The sequence below is a fragment of the Equus caballus genome, chromosome 22, assembly GCF_041296265.1.
Source record: "Equus caballus isolate H_3958 breed thoroughbred chromosome 22, TB-T2T, whole genome shotgun sequence".
Lineage (NCBI taxonomy): Eukaryota > Metazoa > Chordata > Mammalia > Perissodactyla > Equidae > Equus > Equus caballus.
In genome coordinates, this window is record NC_091705.1 from 36,045,026 (window position 1) to 36,062,132 (window position 17,107).

General features: G+C 41.9%; 1 protein-coding gene across 6 annotated transcripts in view; it reads right to left on the reverse strand.

Annotated features, from left to right (window-relative positions):
- Window positions 1-16,673, reverse strand: part of NCOA5 (nuclear receptor coactivator 5) — a 30,241-nt gene extending 13,568 nt beyond the window's left edge. For 3 of the 6 annotated variants that reach the window (XM_023626638.2, XM_023626640.2, XM_070247835.1), the window contains exons 1-2: window positions 16,534-16,673; window positions 4,802-4,868 (exon numbers count right to left, since the gene is read on the reverse strand). In XM_023626638.2, the coding sequence (XP_023482406.2) occupies window positions 4,802-4,839 (38 nt within the window). In that variant the 5' untranslated portion in view covers window positions 4,840-4,868; window positions 16,534-16,673. The remainder of the gene's footprint in view (window positions 1-4,801; window positions 4,869-16,533) is intronic. The other 3 variants (XM_023626639.2, XM_070247837.1, XM_070247836.1) reach the window with 1 other exon arrangement.
- Between the last annotated feature and the right edge of the window lie 434 nt (window positions 16,674-17,107).

The window sequence follows — 17,107 nt, forward strand, 5'->3', positions numbered from 1 at the left end:
AGTGCGTTAGAACCAAGTTTGTGTAGCACAGTAAGGTTCCTAATATCATCCCAGGGCACCAGAGGTGTTTTGCTGGAGACCAAATACCACTGTACCCTCAGTTACCAGGTCACTAGACGCTAAAAAGAAACTGAACAGTGGTTAAATAAATCTCAGCACTGTAGTTCACAAACTGAAGGCAGGTGACAAACACTACTAAAATTCTGTTGCAAATTCCTCATCTATTCAGCATGGGGGAAAAATGCCAAATGCTCCTTGCCTTGAGAGAAATATAGTCATATCATTTGGAAACATTTGAGAGGTAAAGGAAGGATGGGCGAAGGGAAAGACCATGGCTCAGATGGCAAGTGATGTGCTTCTGGTAGAACCGCCTCTCTTCCTGGGGACTGGCAGGGCTTGCAGAGCACTAGGCAGTCGAGAGCCCACCCAGTAAGAAGTGACAGACGATTATCTTGGAAGACTGATGAACTCGGAACCTCTCTGGCTAGAACTGAAATCTCAAGTTCAGGATGATGTTCTTTGGCCTTGGCTGTACATAAAGTCAGGGAGGAAGGTCTCTGTCCTTCTCTTCATCAGTATCTCCTTTTTATTCACTGGAATATTTTCCTTGGGAGGACCAGCCTTTTTTTGCTCCTGAAAAGAATCCTTCATCAGTTCTTCATACTTCTGTTCCATCACAGATACTGTCCACAAACATCCTTATCTAGATGGTTGGCTGCTGTGTGATGTTGACCCCCCACCATAATGGCTCCCTGCTACTGTCAGAAATGGAGATGATAGACTTGTGCAGAATTTTGCCATTAGGTACACGTAGGATGTGGGGCGCAATGAGACATCACACCTCACAGATCCAAGTTTTGTAAGTGCCTATGCCTCTCCCTAGGAAGCACGCTGATGATTTTCTCAAGCACAAATCCGGCTTTTCTGTTGGTGGAGGGAGCACTTGCTGAGAAATGATGGCTCTTCTTTAAGTGTTAGTGCAGAGGTAATCACAGCCTGGAATCTTTAATTGTGAGCCCACCTAGAGCTCTGGCTGTCTCATACCCAAGGAACAAGCAGTTATCAAAGGAATTAGCACTGTGGATACGTAGAAATCATCTCTGGCTACATGAGAAACTTGTCAACAGCTAGGTTATTTCCGATGAACCAATCCCTGATGACTTTCACCAAAGAGGCACCAGGCCTAAGATCCTTCACAAATACATGCGGAAAACTCTCTGCAGAGCTTTTGATGTAGACAAGTTAATTCTATTTGCTCTTCTTTAGGTCATGGAGGAAGGATTAAGAAATACAGAGTCTCACTTGCAGGCCACCTCTGCATAAGGTTATGCTCCAAGACCTGAGTTGCCAAGGTGTTGAGCTGAAGATGGAAAATGAGAACATGTGAGGTATAACCCGAATAAAGGTCCAGTCTTTGAAGAAGGTAAGGACTAACACGAAGCACCAATGCTACACGACTTGCCTGGTAACTATGCAGTGTACTCAAAGGAGTCCAATGAAGTGGTCCAAAGGTTAAATGATGAGAATTCAGGCTGAAATTTGATCTATAGCAGGGATCCCTGATGCAGAGTTCTTTGCTTGGCTGGGCCAATATTGTCAGAATTACACACTGGCAGCTGGAGTCATTAGGGAGGCACAGTACTGAACAGAGAGCAATGCCAGCAGAACTGTCGCTTACAGAGACATTTGAAGAGGTGATAATCCTGTGAAAATTCCCAAAGATACCTAAGTGTTTTGACACTCAAGGTTAAAGTCCAGCAAAATGAGGTGTTACAAAGGTCTTGCCAGCACGCTTAAAAACAATTTTCTTATTAAAAGTAGCAGCACTGAAGACATAGAGGTACAACTTAAGGGAAAAATTTGCTATAGGTACAGTGTTTTTTTCCTGTGAACAATGCATTCTCTATGGCTGGGGCACACCACATTACTAGGGTTGCCAAACGCAGGAAGTTTGGTTGTTGTCAAAATACTGGTACATCTGGAACTACCTCAAAGCTTTGACTGGAAGCACGCACCCAAAGAGAGTGATATCCAGTGTTCACTCTCAGAGAAATGATTAGTCCCTTCCAGGCTAACCACCCACCCATTTTGCCCACTTATTGCATTTTATTTCTGCCCGATTGCTGTATCTTAAGAGAGAATGCATGATCACGGCAATGATCAAAATGTTAGTGTTCTATTTGGAACATAATTTTCAATTTATCTGGCTTTAGGGTTTTAAAATTTTTATTTTTAAAGGTAAAAAACTAGGACTCTGCATAGGTTTTAGATGGGGTTCAGAACAGATTTTATTAAACGTGACATCCCTCTTCCCTGAACCTTATTAAGCATGACTGTGTGAAACTAAGTCAAGTAAATAACATGCTGAGGAACCCAGTTAGGGACATATGACCGAGGGGAAGACTGATTCTTAATGGAATGTGAATTAGCCTAGCTGTCCCTCCTATCGATTATAAATAAAGCAGGAAGCCACTGCTCCATCCATATCCCAAACAACCTCATTTTAGAATTTATTTCTGCAGAAGGCGCTATTTTAAAAGGTATATAAAAGTGACATATTTATAGTGGTAAGGAGAACACTGTAAAAGGCCCCCTCCAATGCTGTTTGAATGTTTTTCTGGGGGGGGGGGTGCTGTTACTTAAAAAAAAAAGCATAAAGCTATTTCTTCTATTACTGATGAAATTATGGAGTTGCATTTTAGGTTAGGATGAAATTAATCTTTTTAATTTAATGCCTGCCAATGGCTACACTGGATACCAACCAAGGGAGTTGGTTGTTTCCCTAACATTGCCAGTGTTTGTTGAATACCTACAATCAATTGGAAATGTTAAAAGCATTTGGTTAAGTATTATTAATGGGACGACATAAAATATTCTTCTCAATCCATAGCATGATCAGGAACTACTCTTTATTCTGCAACGTGCCCTGTTTTTTTTTTTTGCCTGCGGAAACACACAGACAACGTTATCCAGAGATCATAAGCATCATGGGGACAAAAGTGGGGAGGATTTTACTAGTGGAGTCAGTATCTTTACAGTTACCAATTCCACACTCCTCTGGCAAGCCACCTTGTTCAGAAACGCAGACATTAGAGCTCCTTGGAAATTGGATACACACCATATCTTTTTTCAAGCCATTTGGCATCCACTGCTTTCAATGGGAACCCCATATTTCTGGCCATTAGATGCAAATTCTAAGCCACCTGTATTCCATGTTTATTGGGGCAAGGAGGAGCAACACAGATGGGACTACCCAACATCTGCAGCATGGTTAGATGCAACATAACAGAAGCAGACATTATATGGAACTGTTGAAGTTCTACAGGATTCATTTATGTTCTTAAGGATACTCACACATAGACACAAAATCAATCAATATAGCATTTACCTGCAAGCTGCAGGCATTCCTAATGGTTTAAGGAGAAGAGACAGAAAACAAATATATATGCTCAATTCTGCAGTGAAATCAATGGATGGCTAGGGCATCCACATGACAGCTGTAGCGTAGCTGCTGTTGTGGTGTCAGATTCAACAACTCTGTGTAGGCAGAGTGCTCAAAGAATCCAACTGAAATCAGCAGCATTACTTTGTTCCTAGGGTCTGCTTGAACTCTGCAGAGCAGACGTGTGTTATCTATTCCTGGTAGGTTAGAAAATACCCTTCACTTCCAAGTGGGGGCATATACACCAAACATACCACAGCTATTCTTTCCAATAAGTAGGTAACAAAACACAGATGTTTTTGTCCCAAAGCAGGACAGCTGTATGTTATGTGTCAGTGCTCAGTTGGGTATATCCACAGGTGATGTGTGGAGCTACCAGCACAGACTAGGATTCATTGTACTCAGCAGTGTTCAGTTCACTGTAGGAAATGTAGTTTACAGTGGTACGTAGTTTAGGTATAAAGTTTACTGTGGAAAATTGGCATTTTTACCTGGGGGCAAAGGCAAAATGCATACTGTGTATCCTCTTGGGCCCTGAAGAGACATCAGATATGAAATATATCATATCTGCCTACATTCCACACAAAACTACACACACTGCATCCACTTGCGTGCTGTTATGAGGCCAGACAGTTTGGATACAATATACTCATCTTTTGGTGTAAATGATAACATTAATAAGGATCTTCCTTGAGAGAAGAGGTCAATTTAATGCTTATCTCGAGGGTACACGTCAGCACTATCTCTTTTGTATATACTAGAAGGAAGAATATATTGGGGAAATGTCCTTTACTTCCAGGAAAGCTAAGAAAAAGGGAGACTTCTGAGAGGTAGAGTGTTTTTGCCCTTTTTATTTCCCCTCAATAGGTAACCCAAGCATGCGAGCAAACAGGGGATGTGCGGCACAGGCACGGCAGCAATCTGTCAAGCAGCACTTCCGTAAACCTGGGTTAACATCTGGACCGGCAGCCATTTGGAATGAAGAGTCGAATCTCTGCTGCCTGCTGCAGTGCAGCATGGCACACACCAACGGCCCTGGGGCACTCCTCCTGCGGTGGAGGCTCCCACTGACACGTGAGCTGGGGACAGACAGAGGTTCATCCTCTTCCAATCACCTGCAACTCATGTTGCAAGCTGAACTTGCTGGGTTTGCCACCGAAAACACAAAGCTTCCTCTGCATCTCCTGATGTATGTTTAAAAAAGCAGCAAGGCCCTTCACACAAAGTTCATGTTCTTATTGTTTGCTTGAGCGTTTCTGATTTGTTGGGGGGAAGAAAAGACCCTTGATGTACGAAGTTGGGCTTAACTCCCCAGAGCCCAACTCTCCCAGGGTAACTCACTGCTTCAGGGTACTTTACCTTCGTGTGGGACTGGGTCTTGATGGAGCCGTATTCATATTTCTTCTTTCCGCTGCCTTATTAATATCTGAAAAGAATAATCAACCCATCTGTTCAATGCTACGGAATAAAAACAAGATCATCAGCACATTTCAAATGAAAGCAACAACAAAAAAACTACAACGACAAGCAGACGGTGTAAGAAAATCCATTCAGAAGACACACCGTCACTTGGGCAATTTTATTAGGTCACGGCAGCACAGTGTCAGGGCTGGTAAGGAACGTCCTTCAGTTTTCTAACACATAACGTGTGTAAAACTGATTTGATTACGCCAATGCTTTACCACTCTGTCGAGCCCTAAACCTAACATCTGCCTCCTCCAAAGGAGGAAAACTAAACTCTTGGAGAGTCAGTTGAATGATTCTTTTTTGAGGGGAAGAGAAAAGGAGAAAGATAAGGGGAGAGAGAGTTTAAAAAAAAAGAGCAAAGGCAAATAACTCCATTTTACGTTATAAAGAAGTAAGAGTTGGACTCCATTGTCTTAAAATTTCCAACATTCCATAAAGCAGGGCTTCCTTTTAGTGTGCCTTGTGTTACATTCCATTGGACAGAATCTTCCAGAATGAGATGTAGGAAAGAAATTAATTTTTTTTCCTAAACAAAGTATATGATACATTAACATCTATAACCCTCATAGATAAGTAACTAAGAATAAGAATTGGCATTTGGTATAGTACGATTAGATAAGAAAACACTCATAAGAAGTTTCCATTAGAGAAGGCTGGTATATACAACCAGATAAGGGAGAACAGTGGAATCATATATACTTATAGAAAAGCCAATCTGCCCAGTTAAAATCTGCTTGCTAAAAACAAAACAAACTTGCTTCACAAAAATTGAAGGGAACAACAAAAACACTATGTATAAGTAAGAACTGACGAAGTATCTAAAGAAATGTACAAATCCATGCCCAAAGATAACACCTGACAACTTTTATATGACTTAAAGACAAATAAACGCATGAAAAATTTCATACTTTAGTTGAATGAAGAAATAAAACTGCTTCCTGATACAGTGTAGTTTTGTTCCGCTTGTTCCATATTAAGCAATTAATAGTCTACCTACTGACATTAAAGGGTATTAAGCACTCACATAATTAAGTGCTTTAAAACAGTAATTATGTATTTTAAAAATTCCAACCAGAGTCCTATCATGCCAAAGACCACAGTAATAACAAACAAGCTTAAGAGGTCTGGTATAGACTTTACCCTACTATGTTGTGAACTTCTGAGTTCCTGTTCAAGTGAGAATGATATTCAATTCCATTTTAAGTCAGAAGTCTCTCTCTATTATGTCTAGGAGAAGAATGCCTTTTGACAAAGGTCAAAAGGTAAAATAAGTCGAAATAGAGAAGTATAGTCTACATAAATTGCCTCTTACTTTTTCAATTAAGCAGACAGAAGCTATAATCCCTCTCTTGTTAAAAATTCAGGAAATATCTTCTATATAGGACTTGGCCAGTAGTATCTGACCATGGCTTTGATACTGCACCTGGCACCTGCACAATTTACAACTCTTAAAGTTCACTAACATCTGAATTACATATTACATAATGATAAGCCTTACAGGGAGCATCTAGTTCTTTTAAATGTAACTGTGAAGAACATCAGCTCAGGTTTACAAGGGCCTACCGACCTAGTCTGCTCACTTACTCTGTACTGCCTGCTAATACCGGGTGACTATGATTCAGAGAGAAATGTAATGTCTTTGATCATTTAAGTAGTTTTCAAAGTATCTCTGGAATACACTGGGAATGGTGGTGGTGTCAAGATTTATTTTAAACAAGCACCATATCTCCCAGTAGGATTCCATATATTAACACATGGTCTGGTGAATAAAGAAAACTCTAAACATTGACTTGACCTGGCAAACATCTAGGTGAGAACACAGAACTTATGGTACTACTTTAACTGGTAAGTTTCTACTAATGCTATATAATTTGCTCTCATCATATGAAAAAGATTATTTATATTGTATAATTATACCCAGTTCTGTGAGTGCCTACATATAGGACTGGGGAGACCAAAGCAGTCATGTATTATAAACCTTCGGGGCAAATCCAGTTCTGGTTAGAATGAAGGTAAATATTTTACTTTGAAGTTGGTGAACTTTTTTTGCAATTACTTGAAAGATTGGTTAAACATTCAAGATATCGTCAAACCATTTTGATTGTAATTTGCCTCCTAGTATCTATTTCCATTGAGTAGTCCAAAACAACTATATTTAGATGGTATGGCTTATGTTACTTACGCAAAAAAGAGAACTCTCAGACCATTTTCTTAATTTTGGGAGTCAGCCAACTTTTAGTGTGGTATGTCAAGTGTTTGTTTATTTGCCCCACTTAACAGTTCCTCAGACCTCCATCTTGGTGAGACATGGAGAAAATGAGACCTGAAAATTTTGATAGTTTCATTCCTATCCAAGAGGACTGCTCAGGTTAGGGTAGGGCTGGGGAGGTTTCCAGTGAGAGTTATAAAAACAAAACTATCACCACCACTAATCACCATATCCAAAAAATCCTAACATATGTGCACACAGAACTTCTGGAAAACCTACGAGTTTAGAAACACAGGAAGAACAGAGAAGCTACCAAAAGCACAAATAACTTCAGGGAGATGATCACAGTACAGCAAAGATTTAGAGTCAAGGTGAAAAACTTTTGCCCCATCCCAATTTTTTGTCACACAATTTGAAAACCCATCAATTGGAGTTTGAAGGTTCATTTGAACAAGTTTCTCTTTGAAAATGCAAACATTGGGACTGGTAAATGGGGCTTATGTATTAACTAGTTCCTAAATCCTTACAAAGATATATACTCCACACCAAGGAAACAGAAATAACGTTACTATAAAGGAAAAGAGAAAAAAGATGGAAAGACAATTTGGGGACCTTTCTGGACATTACATGGGGAACCAAAATTGGAATTTAATTGAAAAGAGGGCAGTGGCAACTTGGGAGTCTCCAAGGAGAGGTGGAATGCCTCTGCTGCATAGAAAAGGTAAGAAATGGTGCTTCTTTCTTCTCTTGTTATATTTTATCCTTGCCAAATGCCCTAAGACCAAAAGTCAGTCTTTTAGCATCTCTTCCACCTCAGCTTGCTTGGTACTTCTATACTAGCAATGTGAATGCCATTCAAGATCATTATCACCACCTTGTGCTTAACCTTGGCCTGAATATGTATAATTTCCATCTGGTCTTCTGAAAACAGTTAAAAGCACTTCTCCAGTAAGGATTTTTAGACAAGGAAAACAGCACCAACTGAAGGGATTTACATAAAAGGAAAAATGGAGAAAACAACCCCAGAAAACATGTTATGCAGGAAGTGGCAGAGCTGTTTTAAATCACGCAAGAATGGGGTTGAGAACTCCCCAAGAAAGACACAATGCCTAATCTACAATTTTACTTCAGACTAATGTAGCAGAGTTCACACAATGATCCTTGGATAATGCTATAAATAAAAACGCATGTTTCATTCACAGCACCAAGAACTGCTTTGCTCTATTTTTTAATTGTACCATCACAAAACAACTCTTTTCACCTTAAAATCAATTTTTATACTTCACGGGCTATTACAATGGAAAACAATGAGGATTACTCTAAACAAGTGCCATATGAACCACAGTACTTAGTGACAGTACCACCAGTGGCTGCTGAAAGAACCCAGAAACCTACACAATTTCAGTAAGTGATTACAAACATGAAATAAAATTCCCCGAAAGGTTTAACTGAAAATCAACTAATAATCAGGAATTACTAATTGGAAATGCATGGCGATAAAGATAATGCCACTTGGAAAACCACAGTGACAAGACAGCGGATATCATATATTAAACTCTCCATATTGGGAGAGGAAAGGACAGGACTTCTCACTTAAAATTATATATACAAAGATGACTTTGATGGTATTCTGTAACATCAAGGATATTATAACGAGTTATACTGTAATGAATAAGGGATAACAGAATGCTCTGCTTGCTGTTTCTAAATGAAGCTTTTAAGCTCACTTTGAAAACTATGCATTCCCTCATATTTGATTATCTCCTTCATTCTCTAATTAAAATAATTATTATATCTTTAACTGTATTAGAATATTATTCCTTGGAACAGGAATGGGAGAAACAATGATAGCTTATATTTACAGACTGCTTACTCTGTCCCAGAGCCTGTACTAAGAACATTACGTACAGGATCTCATTCAATCCTTTCTACAACTCTTGGAGTTAAGTACTATTATGATCTCTATTTTGTGAATGAGGAAATCTGAAGTTTAGCGAAATTAAGTGACTTATCTGAGGTCACCAGATGATCAGGAGGCAGGGCTAGAACTCAAACCCAGGTCTGTCTGACACCAAAGTGCTTAAACAGTATACAATGCTGCCTCTACAACAGAGAGCGGAAAGACATGGCTTTCATTTTGAACACTCTTGCTAGCACTCCCTGATCAAACGCTGATGGAACCTGGGAAAGGCCCTGTCTGTGTTCACCACCTCAAAGTTTAAGTGCCCCGGACACTCAACAGGGTAGAACCTAGTTATTCAGTCACCACTTCAATTTCTATCACCTCAAACTACAGTGTTTCTGGCTTTTGCTACTGATATTCCATTCACTTCAACTCCTCAGACAAAAATTCTGTCAACATTTAGTGTCTTCCCCTTTTTACTTCTTTTGAAGAGAAAGCTTGGCTTGGGTCAGCAAGTCTTGAGTTTTAGTCCTACTTTGGGGGGGCGGGGGATTTAGTCAAGTCACCTGAATTCTCTGAACCTGATAACATGGATATTCTGTTAGTTATGTTGATTCAAAGAATAAATAAATAAATAAGAGAAAACACTCACTAATTTGGATTCACAAAGGTTAAGCTAATCTAAGCCTGAGCCAAAAAACTTAAAATACAGGTTTAGGGGCTGGCGCAGTGGTTAAGTTTGTACATTCCGATTCTCGGCGGCCCGGGGTTTGCTGGTTCAGATCCCAGATGTGGACATGGGACCACTTGGCAAAAGCCGTGCTGTGGTAGGCGTCCCATGTATAAAGTAGAGGAAGATGGGGGTGGATGTTAGCTCAGGGCCAGTCTTCCTCAGAAAATAGGAGGATTTGCAGTAGTTAGGGCTAATCTTCCTCAAAAAATAAATAAAATAAAATAAAATATAGGTTTATTCAAAACAGCAAAATTTCAACTAAACTGTATGAGCAGATAGCCTTAGAGCAGTAAATTAATAAACGTGAAAAGAATAGTTTATAATCAATACACCAAACGCTTCTATGTCCACTACGTGTCACGATCTGTACCAGGCCTTAGACACATGGAAATAACAAGGCTAAAGCCTCTGCCTTAAAGGAGTTCACTGTTTGATAAAAGAGAGAGCCACACGCACACAGATAATCACGATATAATCTAAAGTGGGATTATGGCAGAGATAATGAAGGCCTAACTTTGTGTGTGTGTGTGGCAGGGGAGAGGAGTGGAGCAGAGAGGAGCCTGGGAAGAACAGGGGGCAGAGGGAAGATGCAGGAGGCAGGGAAGGTCTAAAAGTAATGTTTAAACTGAGTCTTGAAGGATGAGCAGGAGTTTACCAGAAAAAGAGAAGTCATTCCAGCACATGGAAAGGTAAAGGAATGGTGTGAAGGACCTAATAAGTTAGAAACATTACAGGAAGTTCAGTGTAGGGAATGGGGGGATAAGAGGAAGAAAAAAGAGAAGAATTACAGATGCAAGCCAGAGTTAGACTAGATGGAAAAAAATTCTGCTATGGAAAAGGAACAAATTGGTGGCAAGAGGGCCTGTTAGAAGGCTATGAACTGAATTACCGTAAACAGAGTTTCAGTGAAGCGAAATTAACGAAGGCTTACTGTATGTCTATTACCCAAAAAAGGAGAGAAGGAGAATATAAACCTAAGACATTCAAAATATTGCCCATTATAGAAATGTTCTTTAAGGATCATTGGTTTGACGCTGAAGGAAACAGGTGGAAGAAAAATATTTAAAGGGTTATGATTTTACCTTCAATAAAGGGATATAAAATGAACTGATGGCCAGAGGAGTCAGTATTAACAGCCAACAATCTACTAGTTCAATTCACTGTTCAGGAAGAAACAGACAATAAATTACCCTTCCTTATTTTTTTCTAATATCTTTCTAAAAAAAATTTTGTGGTAAAAAACATGTAACGTACAACTTATATCGCCGTAATGTACAATTTATATCGTTGTAACCATTTTTAAGTGCACAGTTCAGTAGTGTTAAGTATGCTCATATTGTTGTGCAACAGATTGCCATAACTTTTTCATTTTGCCAGACTAAAACTCTCTATACCCAATTAAACAACTCCCCATTCTCCCTCCTCATTTATAGATACATATTTTTTCACTCTCCATATCACAGTTGTTTTTCTTTTTTTTTTGAGGAAGATTAGCCCTGAGCTAACTACTGCCAATCCTCCTCTTTTTGCTGAGGAAGACTGGCCCTGAGCTAACAACCGTGCCCATCTTCCTCTACTTTCTATGTGGGACGCCTGTCACAGCATGGCTTGCCAAGCGGTGCCATGTCCGTACCCGGGATCTGGACTGGTGAACCCCCGGCTGCCTAAGCGGAATGTGCGACCTTAACTGCTGCGCCACCGGGCCGGCCCAACATCATCGCAGTTCTTTAATGAAGATATATCAGCACCGCCTGAGAAGACGGTTAAAAATCAGATTCCTAGTCTCAGTCTCAAACTTAGAATCCGAGGGTGAAGCCTAGGAATCTGTATTTTAACAAGTTTCTCAGGTGATTCTTGGCAGGTATTTGAGAACTACTACTCTTATCTATTTACTCCTTTAGCTTATACATAACATATATGTAGGTCTTCCATTTAGAAACCCCTCTAAACTCCTGTGTTCAAGAGGAAATAACTCATAATTTGTTACAAAGAAAGTGTCATTATAATGGCTAAAATCTGTAAAAATATAATCCCTGAAAACAGTACAGAAAGTATAACCACATGGCTACCGCCAAAGGCAATGGACTCATCAAGCCAAGTTTCCATAGTGCTAAAGCTAACAACAGGAAGATCTGATTACAAGGTCAGTGTCCCCCCTCTGCCTCCCAAGGAGGAGTACGCAGTCCATCACTTCTCTTCAATTGCAGGTGATCGTTTAGAAAGTACCCTGAAAATTTAAGCTTCTTTTTCAAATTACCTAGTCATAAAATGGCAGGAAAAATATTAACCATGAGCTTGCCACTTTTTGATAGCAGGTTATCTTCTTCTTTGGCTAATAAAGGGCAAACCGCCAACTATAAAGTTCTCTCAAAGTTCTGCAAACTACAGCCGTCAGTATTGTTTGGCTGGCAGGGGCCAGGACATCCACTTCTTTTGAGGCATTTTGTTTTCTTATCGAAATGCAACTCTTTGCAAAAAGAGAAAAATGGCTGCACATGCAATTTCACGTCCAAACCACTAAAAGCAAAGAGGAGCATATCTAAAGTTAAGAAGCAGACCACAGAATCTTGGTAGGTCTGCTTTCTTTGTTCTCAAGAAGGTGAAAGCATCATGGTGATGTGAATGGAAGGAATTAAAATATTGAGAACCCCACAGATATTCTAACTATTCCTACCTTGAGCTCAAACTATAAAGCTCAAAACATTTTATAGTTAAATTAAGGTCTTGCTTAAAATGAACCCATTAACGTAAACCCAACCATAAACTAGAGTAGTCAATTCCTATTAGTAACCTGGGATAGGAATAGATTAGTACTAGGATCTGCTTCAACCTTCTATTTCCAGTGAAAACTCATTTTCTAAAGTCCTAAATCGGGGTCCTCATAACTTTAATGTACATAAAAACTGCAGGGCTGGTTTCTCAAAGGCAGATTCTCTAGCTGCCCGCCCCTCCAGAGACCCATCAGTTGGGAGTGGTGAGCTGCACCCAAGGATCTGTATTTCCAACAAGCGACCAGTGACTAGTGACTCTGATGCTGTCCTAATGTAAGTTTTCCAAAGGCAGCAAAAGGTTCAGTTATACATTTATACTCCTAAGTTTTAAAAGTGAATGAAAATCATGTTTTTCCTATTTTATGCTTTTTGGATATCAAAAATAATTTCTGAAGAGATAAAAAATAAACTTGTATCATCTCTGATCCTAAATACATGTTACTACTATTTCAACTCCAAATGCATAATTAACTATACTCACTCAAATCCAAATTACTTCTAATTCGAAGTTCTCCAAAACTTGCCCCCTAGCTGCAGGATCAACCAACCTTCAGTAACTCAATCATTCCAGAACCAAACCAGGGGACCACTCAAGATATTTTACAGAGCTAAAGTTGTACAACACTCTGCTTTATAACTGTTCTCCAATGCAACTTAAGTTGCCCTGATCCTTGCCTAAAGTCATCGGTCTTTATATAGGTCAACAATAATGTTGTTTTGAACATGAAACAAAGGAAAAAGAGTCTTATGGTTTGGAAAAGTTCTGATTCTTTGAGGGGAATTATTTTCTTAACATAAAAGTAATTGGTCCAATTGTCTTATTATCTCTTATTTTTTTAGTGATAGGATAAAGAATGAAAATGACCGTCCCTATAAATATTCATATCTGGTGGCAATAAAACCACCATTTAAAAAGCAGCAGGCATGCTGGTATTATATATTTAGCTGTCAGTATACTTCATATTTCCCTAATGAGCTGTTGCTTCAGACAGTGGCCTTACCCTGATCCTTTCATTAATGCCTCTCATTAATGAGAGTTAACAGAGGGTAATTTTCTGTTGGTCACTGCCCTTTTAACTTCTTCATAGCTTACTTTAACTTTGCTTAAGCTGAGCAGTCTACAGACAAATGTGTATGCTGTTCACAGGACAAATCTTTTGGCACAAAAAAGCTGTCAGAGCTTTAAAAGCACTGGTCTCAAAGACACATGGCAATCACTACTAAACCACGACGTACAGAGAGGAAAAAGAGTGTAGCAGAAAGAGCAGACAGTTTGGGGTAAGACTAGTACTTCAAGTTGTTCATGGGAGGATAGTGAGAGAAAGGCATCATATCTTCCTCTCTTGGACATCCACATTGCAGATGTTTAGTATGTTAAAGCCTCTGAGAAATTCTGGAGTAAGGACATCAATTTACCTCAACATTTCCAAATTTTGCTTGACCACGTAATCTTTTATCTTCAATAACATCTTGACTATGTTCTACTAAATACTAATTTGGGCAAGAAATCTAACGTCTCTGAGCCATTGTTTTCTCACATGCAAAAAAGATATAATAATACCAGTCTCTCTATCTCACAAGATGATTAGCAGGAGCAAATGAGTCGGTATTTGTAAACCTGCTTTGTAAACCGCACAGACTGCCAGGTGCTTGTTATCACTACCACAAACAGCAATAGGACAACAGTCCCTTTAGGAATAGATGTTTCATTCTTCATGTGGGGAGTCAAAAACAAAGAAACAATGTAACCTACAGGGAATAAAATATCAAATAGATTTCCTCCAAAGGTGTTCATTCTTAAAAGCACAAATGAATTCCAATAATTCCGCCGGTACTAACAAGCCACGCAAAGGCACTGCCATCTGCAGGCCAGAGAGAAAGAACGCCTGCAATGGTAATTTAAAATGAAGTTGCAAACCACCAGGCACTCCTTCTCCTCAGACTTCTATTGCCTTTCCAAGAGACGTTTATTTTTAGCTTTTGAACACTGGTAGATGAGGTTCCATTTGCTGAAATTCAGAAAGTGAAGAGTAAAATGAAATTCTCGTTTCTTCTCTAGAACTGCCGCTTAGAAATGTGAAGAAAATTACCTGAGCCTTGTCTAGGTTCCACATTGTGCTCAGACCAAAGTAGCTCCAAGGAATATGGATTTTTTTACACAGCCTTTGAGGAAAAAAACCTTTGCATGGCCTGAGCTAATTTTTCCAAGTTTCCTTTCGATGAATTAAAGTAAAACTGCTCCCTCACACACAAAAGCAGAGTTTATGAGCAGACTACAAATAGACTGTTAACTTAAAAAGGAAACCTCCTCTAAACCTGTGGTGTTCACAGGCACGCGGCATTGAGCAACCTGCACCTAGAAAAATTCCTTCCAATGGGCCTTGCAATATGGTTTCTCCAGCACACTCTACAAAAACATTCACCGTTTCCATGTTTCAGGATAAAGACTGTCAGAGGTTTCAAAGAATATCTGCAGGGTGACAGATGAGCTAAAGGGCAAAGAAACCAGGATGAAGAAAGGAACTCATGTTAACAAATAGCCAAGTGATGATCTCCAATACAAATCGCAGATGTGTACTGCTTGGGCTTTACAAAGGCAAAGCGTGTATTTGTAAATAAAGCCCAAAATGCAAAGCTTGGAAACGTCAACACACAAAAAAAGTTAGTTTTCACACCCAGACAGACTCATGCAGAAAACATTAAATCTAGAGTTGTCAAAATCCAAATCTGCTCCATCGGCGTTTGCAGAAACATCTTTGAACGGTGGGGCTGCTGGCACAACGCTACAGGGAAACCGAGGCGGCACACCGGGCGCCCCTGGGCAGACAGCTCCTGCAGTCCCGAGACCACCCCTTGTGTGTCAACAGTGAGATCAGTTTACAACGATGAAGCTTATACCATTGTCACCCCCCAAGATCCTGGGGCATTTCATGGAAGGTGCCATGCCTCAGGGGAAAATTCTGCGCACAGAGCTAAAGCCACAAGACCACAATGAACCCCATATTCCTGGGGCAGCGTTTCCCAAAGCGTGGAACGCAGAATAATTTCAGGAGGAACGAGGACGCACTGTTTATTTTAATTGACAGGTATTTATTTTTTTTTTTACGAGTATTAGAAAAATAACTGGCTTTCCATTATACGGTTTGTGGTTTACGTTTCCACTTTAAACAAACGTATTTAAGAAGAAGAAAAAGAGTCGGTTTAAAGGAAAAAAAAATTAACATTTGGCAAACAGCAGTACAGAGGGTACACGGACGTGAGGGTGCAACGCGAGAGACTGAAATTTGGGAAACGTCGTCCTAAAAAACGCCCCAGGCGGGATGTCCGGGCGCGGGGAGGGCCCCGGGCCTGGAGACGGGAGAGCCAGCAGGCTGGGGCGCTGTCTCCATCGCCGATTTCCGGGTTAACCTCGGGCACGGTTCCTCTCCCCGTTCTCCGGGCCCGGGGTCCGCGTTATAAAATGGGTGGGGGTGTCACATGACAACGAGACGTCTCGAGGATGCTGTCAAGGGGCCGCGAGGCGGCGGCGACGGGGACGGCGCTGGGTTCGCGCACGGCGCTGCCCGCCCCGGAGAACGCCCGGGAGGCGGGCCGCCGCAGCCCGGGTTCGAATCCCGACTGCGCCACCGAGTCGCTGAGGACACGCGGGCGCGCGACGCCACCACTCCGAGAAGGGGCGCGGGGTGTGCAGCCCTACCCTACAACAAGCCTGCAGGGCTACTGCCGCCGGTCCGCGCACAGTCAGGCGGCTGCGGCGCGCCGCCGCCGCACCGAGCCCGTCACCGGCCGCCCGGGCTGGCCGCGCCCGGGCCGGACGGGAGCCAGCGGAGGCCGCGCCCCGCACCGGGCATGCGCAGCCCCGCGCGCACCCGGAGACGAGCCCGAGGCCGCGGCCGCGCGTCCAGCGGGCCCTCCCGCCTCAGCCTCCCCATCCGGCCCGGGCCCCCCTCAACCGCCTGCCCGTCAGCTCTGCGCCTCGGCGGACGGCCACCGCTTCCCGGCACTCACCGCTACCAGGGCGGCGGGCTCCCGGCCGCTCCTTCGCCTCAGGCCCGCCGCTGCCGCCTCCGCCTCAGCCCACCTGCCCGCCGTAGGACAAAGGCGCCACCAACCGACCGGCGCGGGCACGAGGCAATGGCGGCCGGGGCGGAGAGTGGGGGCCAGAGGGCGCGCACGCAGCGGCAGGCGCGGCAATGTCGCAAGGGCGTGCGGGTTTACGGCAGGGCTGAGTTGGGGCGTCGATCTCCTTAGCAATGAAGGCGGAGAAGTGGGTCTCGGGCGGCGGTTGAGAACGCGAGGGGTTGCCTAGTAACGGCGTCCCTGGCTGAGGATGGGTCCCGGGCCTGGTCCCCGCACCCCGAAGGATTTTGCCTTTCCTCTGATTTTCAGAGCGCCTTCCTTCCTCTTTAACTGTAGAAATACATCACTTAAAGCCTACTTTGATTTACTCTTGCATAAAACTAAAGAAAAAGCAAAACACGTGTAGATGTGTGTACTGGAGAACAGTATATGTATTCCCGTAACCTCCGGATGGCAAGGAACAAAGAAAGCAGAGAGGTAGAGAAAATGCTTTATTCAAATT